The following is a 7,438-nucleotide window of genomic DNA, read 5'->3' on the forward strand; positions in this document are numbered from 1 at the left end:
AAGATGAAATAACTGACGCAAAAGAGAATTAAGCTCATTCTGCTCGAATTGCTCACAGACTAGAGAGCAGCAAGCTTCCCACTCCAGATGGTGAAGATCGAAACCCCGTTCTCAAGCCATATCATCGCGGCACCCGAGAAGTGCATGGATGCGGTGTCGACCCACAACTCCGGATCAAGATGGAACACTCGAAAATACGACTCACAGTTCCGCTTCCAACTGCGTGGACGTTCGCCCCAAAACGGAGGGAAATCCATTTTGGGTCGGGGTAGCATGGAGGAACGCAGTCGCGGGGGGCTACCCGAGCGAGACGAATGGCGTGTGTGGGACGGACCAAACAGAACCGACTGAGGTTCAGGTGCACGCGCAAGAGGACGAGAATGAAATTTGGACGGTGGTAACGTACCCGTGACCGGAGGTGGAACGAGGGTAGTCACTACCCCGGTTCGCAGCCCCCGGTGATCATGTCGTCGCGGCGGCCATCGGGCCTGGGGTCTCTGGCAGAAGGCGCAGATGTTTCGCCTTGCCGTGGAATCAGCGGCGGAAGATCGGTCGGCTGGAGCGCCAGCGTGGGATGCTTGATGACGGAATCCAAGTCGCGCCGTACCCCGCCCAGATCCGAGCGCAGATCGGCGACGGACTGCTCGAGCGTTGGTCGCCACTCCGCCAGATCGAGCACCGACGGCTTGATCTCCTCGAACAAGGCCGTGGACGTCGCAACCGCCTTCTGGATCGAGGCGTTTTGCTCCTGAATCAACTTGAGAGTGGCGGCAAGTTCATCGACCCGCTGCTCCATTTGGGCGGTGTGGCGCTGCTGACGCGTGGAGAAGGTGGGTTTCTGAAGATAATGTGGCAAATCTAATACCATATGTTACGATCTCTACCTCTATTGACTTGAATCCATGGCGGTACAGGAGGAATTGGGGGTAGGAAAGGTGAGATCTGTTACAGGAGAGGTAGAGTTTGTAGGACCTAATTAAGTTCAGCTCCATTGCTTACCTGTTTCAGTATAGAATAAGTGCATGCATGCGAGTCCGATGGGACAGCTCCATGTGCATGCACGTAGCTAGGTAGCGAGACGTGCTGCTGCACGATCTCCAGCTTCCCGTTTTCTGTTTTGATGTAAACTCCCGATCGGTATGGCACTAGTGACGCAGTCGTGGGATGGCGCGACGGACGCGGATCTAGAGCAGCTGATCGGGAGGTAGTTAGCCTTGTAATCGCTAAGGATAAGAAAGTGGAATAACAGAAAAACGCTGTCGAGTTCGACGGCACAAAATACACCAGTGTCTTCTTCCTCGCGTGTGTTCATCCCTCTCTCACCCGTTTCTCGTCTCGATCGATCCGGCGATGACATTTGGCATCAGAGCCTCGGGGTGTTCGATCCTCGGAGCGGCGGCGGTGTTTGATCCGCCGTGGTCATGTCTGGCGACGAGTCGGACGGGAAGAGCAAGGGCGGCGCTAGATCGCCGACGCAGATGCCTTCGTCCAAGGCGCCAGTCGCGCGCCTCACTGGCAGCGGCAGTGGCGAGTTCCGCGTGGTGGAGCGCGTCGTGTGCGAGGAGACGGGCGCGTCGACGATGCTCACGCGTACGAATTATCAAGAGTGGGCGCTGTTGATGCAAGTCAAGTTGCAGGTCGCCCGCGTCTGGTCCGCGGTGACCGACGACGCCGCCGACGAGAATGACGACCGGCGCGCGCTGCAGATTATCCTCACCGGTGTTCCACCGGAGATGCTTCGCGTGCTGGCCGCAAAGGACACGACAAAGATCGCGTGGGAAACTATCAAGACCATGCGGATGGGCAGCGAGCGCGCCCGCGAGGCCAAGGCGCAGGTCCGGCGGCGGGAGTTCGAGGACCTCAGGTTCAAGGACGGGGAGACCGTCGAAGACTTCGGGCTGCGCCTCTCGGCCCTCATCGCCGATCTGGAGCTGTACGGCGACCCTGTCACCGAGCACAAGGCGGTCCAGAAATTCCTCCGCGTGGTGCCGCGGCGGTACCGCCCGATGGCCATGGCTATCGAGTCTCTGATTGATCTCAAAACCATGACCATCGAGGAGCTCGTCGGCCGCCTCTCCGCCTGTGAAGACCACTACGAGCTCGACGACGGCGCGCAATCCTCTGGGCGTCTTCTTCTCACCCACGAGGAGTGGCTGGCCCGCAAGAAGCAGGGCAGCGGCGGCGGATCGTCGTTCGACGGTGGGGCCGGCAAGAACAAGCAGCCGGCCAAGAACAAGTCTCCCTGCGGAGGCAAACCTGCGGCCAGCAACGGCGGCGCTGGTGGATCCGGTGGATCGGGCGGAAAGAAGAAAGGGAAATGTCACTTATGTGGGAAACTTGGCCACTGGAATAAAGATTGTTGGTCGTATCTTGGAAAACAAGGTCAGAAAGGGAAGAAGGAACAAGCCAATCTGGTGCGCGAAGGAGGCGACGAGCATGAGCAAGGCCTATTCATGGCCATGGTCACCCCCGGCACAGCGGCTGAACCAGTGGCACCACAGGCAGTTTTTCTCAATGAAGAAAAGGTAATCCCCGTGCCATCCCCTGACGGTCTATGGTATTTTGACACGAGTGCCACAAGTCACATGACAGGAGAGAGGAGTATGTTTGCTAAGCTTGATGAGGGCGTGCATGGCACAGTCAAATTTGGAGATGGGTCACATGTAGCAATCCGTGGCAGGGGATCCATTGTTTTCAAGTGCCAGAGAGGCGAGCAGCGTGCCTTGACAGAGGTATACTACATACCGAGCCTGCGAAGCAACATAATCTTTGTTGGTCAGTTGGACGAAGGGGGGTGTCAGATTGGGATTCAGAATGGTCTGATGACAGTACATGACCCGGCTCAACGCATACTAGCTCGTGTCCGGCGATCAGTCACTCGTTTGTACACTGGCATGCTGACCATTGACACGCCGGTGTGTCTGATGACGAAAGTGGATGATGAGACTTGGAAGTGGCATGCTAGAATGGGGCATTTGCATTTCCGAACGCTGCGTGCCATGTCTGCAAAAGGCATGGTCCGAGGTATGCCTGAGATAGCTCGCATCGAGCAGTATTGCGATGGCTGTGCACTAGGGAAACAGCATCGAGCCCCTTTCCCGCAGGCGAGTTCATATCGAGCAAAGCATGGTCTGGAGCTAGTCCATACAGATTTGTGTGGTCCTATTATGCCACCAACACCAAGAGGGAACAAATACTTCATCCTTGTTGTTGATGACTACAATCGGTACATGTGGATTGAGCTACTCAAGTCTAAGGATGAGGCACACACCTGTTTCAAGAGGATTCAGACCATGGCAGAAGCCGAAGGTAACTGTAAACTTCGAGCATTCAGGTCTGATCGCGGAGGGGAGTTCAACTCAATGGAATTTCAAGAGTACTGCAACGAAAGGGGTGTGAAACACTACACCACGGCGCCTTACTCTCCCCAACAGAATGGCGTGGTGGAGAGGCAAAATCAGTCTGTGGTAGAGATGGCAAGATGCCTGATGAAGAGCATGGCAGTACCTGCATATTTCTGGGGAGAGGCTGTGAGAACTGCAGTGTATCTACTCAACAGAGCTCCCACCCGCAGCCTCGAAGGCATCACGCCGTATGAAGCGTGGCACGGGCGAAAGCCGGCCGTTCAGCATCTGTGAACTTTTGGCTGCACAGTACATGTCAAGATGTTGGGGCCGGGCATTACAAAGCTCTCTGACCGCTCCAAGCCGATGACTTTCGTCGGATATGAAGAGGGGGCGAAGTGCTACCGTGTCTATGATCCTGAAACAAAGAGGGTACAAGTCACTCGTGATGTGCTCTTCGAGGAAGGACGGGCATGGAACTGGGACGCGGTGACCTCGGCCCCGGCGCAGGTCACGCCGGACGTTTTCACTGTGGTGTACACCACGGAACCAGGTGTGGAGGAGCTGGACACCGGAGGAGTTCATGGTGGCTCGCCTAGTACGCCGCTGCCACCGACGACACCAATTGGGACGGCAGTACATGGAGAGACGCCAGCTTCACCCATGGGGGAAACAGCCACACCAAGTACAGAAGAGACTCTGAGAATGCCTAAAATTAGGTGGGCCACTCCACTGTCACAAGATGAAAACCGGCGGGACGTGGACACCGGACCAATCAGGTACCGACGCATGTCCTGCGTCATGGATGCCACAGAAGAAGAGGCTGAATATGAGTATCATGAGAGCTGTCTTCTCAGTGCCGAAGAACCGCGGGACGTTGAAGAGGCTCTGGGTGATGCACCATGGAAGGCTGCGATGGTGGAGGAGATGCGCTGCATCCATGAGAACAAGACTTGGGAACTGTCAGACCTGCCTGCCGGTCAGAAATCCATCGGGCTGAAATGGGTTTATAAAGTCAAGAGGGATCCTGCTGGCAACATCACCAAGTACAAGGCCCGTCTAGTGGCGAAGGGATACGTACAGAAGCAAGGGGTGGACTATGAGGAAGCCTTTGCGCCCGTGGCCAGACTGGAGACTGTGCGCGTTCTGCTCGCGCTCGCCGCGCACCACCGCTGGGAAGTTCACCATATGGATGTCAAATCGGCATTCCTAAATGGCGATCTCAGTGAGGAGGTGTATGTAGACCAGCCGCCCGGATTTGCTGCGCCAGGGGAAGAGCATCGTGTACTGAGGCTGCACAAGGCGCTCTACGGCCTCTGTCAAGCGCCGAGAGCCTGGTACGCAAAGCTTCACGATTCTCTTGTCAATCTTGGGTTTGAGAGAAGTCCATTAGAACATGCAGTCTACAGGCGTGGAGATGAGTCCACTTTTCAGCTAGTTGGAGTGTATGTGGACAACCTTGTCATTACCGGCACGGACAAAGGGCTAATCAGAGAGTTCAAGGATCAGATGAAGACGCTCTTCAAAATGAGTGACCTTGGATTACTCAGCTACTACTTGGGGATTCAGGTATCCCAAACAGAGGGTGAAATCACACTTCATCAGCGGAGTTATGCGGAGAAAATCCTAGAGGTAGCCGGCATGGAAGAGTGCAACAGTAGCAGCACTCCAATGGAGTGTCGTTTGAAGCTCAGGAAGGAGGATGAAGGCGAGCTGTTTGATCCCAAGCTGTACCGCAGTGTGATAGGCAGTCTTCGCTATCTTGTCAACACAAGACCTGACATCGCACATGCCGTGGGAATTGTAAGCAGATTCATGGAGACCCCGAGCACTCGTCATTGGGCAGCCGTGAAACAGATTCTCAGGTATATTCGAGGGACGCTGGGCTACGGCTGTCATTATCAGGTCGGGCACGGCGAGGTGAAGCTTGTTGGCTATACAGACAGTGATCATGCAGGTGACACTGAGGACCGGAAGAGCACCTCCGGCAATGTATTCTTCCTTGGCAACAATCTTGTCACTTGGAGCTCGCAGAAGCAGAAGATAGTGGCTCTATCTTCTTGCGAGGCTGAGTACGTCGCTGCGGCAGTGGCGGCGTGCCAAGGTGTGTGGCTCTCTCGTCTGATCAGTGAGATGCTCGGGAGGCCGCAGGCCAAGTTCAAGCTGTTCGTGGACAATCAAGCTGCCATTGCTCTTAGTAAAAATCCAGTCCATCATGACCGTAGCAAGCATATTGACATCAAGTATCATTACATACGTGATTGTGTGGAGAAGGGTCAGGTGGAAGTGGATCACATTCGTACCAGGGAGCAGATTGCAGATGCACTGACGAAGGCGCTGGGCCGTGTTGTTTTTGTCGAGATGCGTCAGAAGCTTGGAATGTCCGAGGTTGGTACTAAGGAGCAGATCTTAAGGGGGTGAAATGTAGGACCTCATTAAGTTCAGCTCCATTGCGTACCTGTTTCAGTATAGAATAAGTGCATGCATGCGAGTCCGATGGGACAGCTCCATGTGCATGCACGTAGCTAGGTAGCGAGACGTGCTGCTGCACGATCTCCAGCTTTCCGTTTTCTATTTTGATGTAAACTCCCGATCAGTATGGCACTAGTGACGCAGTCGTGGGATGGCGCGACGGACGCGGATCTAGAGCAGCTGATCGGGAGGTAGTTAGCCTTGTAATCGCTAAGGATAAGAAAGTGGAATAACAGAAAAACGCTGTCGAGTTCGACGGCACAAAATACACCAGTGTCTTCTTCCTCGCGTGTGTTCATCCCTCTCTCACCCGTTTCTCGTCTCGATCGATCCGGCGACGACAGAGTTCGGGGGAGGAAGAGGGAGCAGGGGAAGGGGAAAGTTACAACTCTAGATAATTCTCGATGCCCCTACACACACAGCCGCTCCCTGGCTTATCCACCCAACTCTCAGGTGGACGGGTCAAACCGCCGATTGGGCCTTCGTCTTCTCTTGGGCTGGCCCTCCTTGTCCTCCTGGGCTTGGCCCGTGTCTGCGTCCGTGACAGTGTATGCCTCCACGGATTTCCAGCCATGTCACACTGTTTAGTTGAGTCCCTTCAGAGAACCTGTGGCACACATAGCTAGGGTTATCATCTGTAATTAGGACGAAAAACCAATCAGAGGCAAAAGTGTTAGAAAGCAAAATTTTATAACTTGGTACTCTTAACCAGGCCATGCTTTTCAAGACTATTCTTGACGTAGCTCCGTACGTACATATAGATATCGTTGGCTGTAATAATAAAGGAAGTACCTAGAACTCATCTAGATAAGACGTAATTTGGTCTCATTCACCTGGAAAATAAGAACGGATACAACCCACGTCAGCACACACGCATCTTATAGCACCACATCCAATGGCTATAAAAGATGAATGAGACCAAATTAAATCTCATCTAGATGAGTTCTAGCAAAACTGAATAATAAGGGCATCAAATAAAGGAATACTATAGGAAGGTGTGAAGAGCGAGCGCGAACATGGAGTCGGAGAGAGGGATCCAGCTCCAGTGCTGCGGCATGTGGCCCGACGCGATGAACAGATTCCTCGCCGACAGCATGTAGCATTTGGCGAAGGTCTACCTGTCCAGCCACATAGTCTGCGCATCACCAAAGCAAAGCAATCAGTTAGTGCGATGAATATGTCTCGGAGTTGGGCGCCATGGGCATGCACGTACCATGAGCCTGTCTCGGAGGAGGACGGGGCCGTCCAAGAGGCGTAAGAACATGTCCTTTTTTGACTGCGGCTCGGGGGCCAGCAGCTCGAGGGGCGGCAGGAAGCGGACCCAAACGATGTCGGAGTCGGCTGCAGCGCGGAATGCTGTGGAGACCATGGCGGCACGACCGGCGTCACGTGGCGTGGTGCCGGCGAACGCCGCCGAGACGAGTTCCGCCGGCAGGCGCTCCATCGGTTCGATTGGTCTCTTCTCTTGGATAAGGCCTGTGCGAGCTGCACTAGCTATCTAGCTACACGTACTGTGTGTGTTGGATAGAACTTGGAGCTCCTGTGTATGTCCCTTTATAGCTAGTGTCTACAACCGACTTGGAGAGAGCTGCACTGTGAGAGAGGGACGGACAAGCAAGCCT

General features: G+C 54.5%; 1 protein-coding gene across 3 annotated transcripts; it reads right to left on the reverse strand.

The window, feature by feature from the left end:
• Window positions 1–6,094: 6,094 nt before the first annotated feature.
• On the reverse strand, window positions 6,095–7,350 carry LOC125554445 (F-box protein PP2-B3-like). Of its 3 annotated transcripts, XR_015601866.1 has the most exons (4): window positions 7,030–7,350; window positions 6,833–6,951; window positions 6,609–6,649; window positions 6,095–6,423 (listed from the first exon to the last, which is right to left on the reverse strand). XR_015601866.1 is itself a non-coding variant. In XM_087519303.1 (2 exons), exons 1-2 carry the CDS (start codon window positions 7,258–7,260, stop codon window positions 6,931–6,933), a joined length of 252 nt encoding a protein of 83 aa, XP_087375429.1. In that variant the 5' UTR covers window positions 7,261–7,350; the 3' UTR covers window positions 6,657–6,930. The 3 variants fall into 3 exon arrangements, 1 of the variants encoding a protein (XP_087375429.1); XR_015601865.1 differs by lacking the exon at window positions 6,609–6,649 and having other exon boundaries at window positions 6,096–6,423; XM_087519303.1 differs by lacking the exons at window positions 6,095–6,423; window positions 6,609–6,649 and having other exon boundaries at window positions 6,657–6,951.
• Between the last annotated feature and the right edge of the window lie 88 nt (window positions 7,351–7,438).

Source organism: Triticum urartu, chromosome 4A (genome assembly GCF_056163025.1).
Source record: "Triticum urartu cultivar PI428250 chromosome 4A, HENAU_Tu73, whole genome shotgun sequence".
NCBI classification, from domain to species: Eukaryota; Viridiplantae; Streptophyta; class Magnoliopsida; order Poales; family Poaceae; genus Triticum; species Triticum urartu.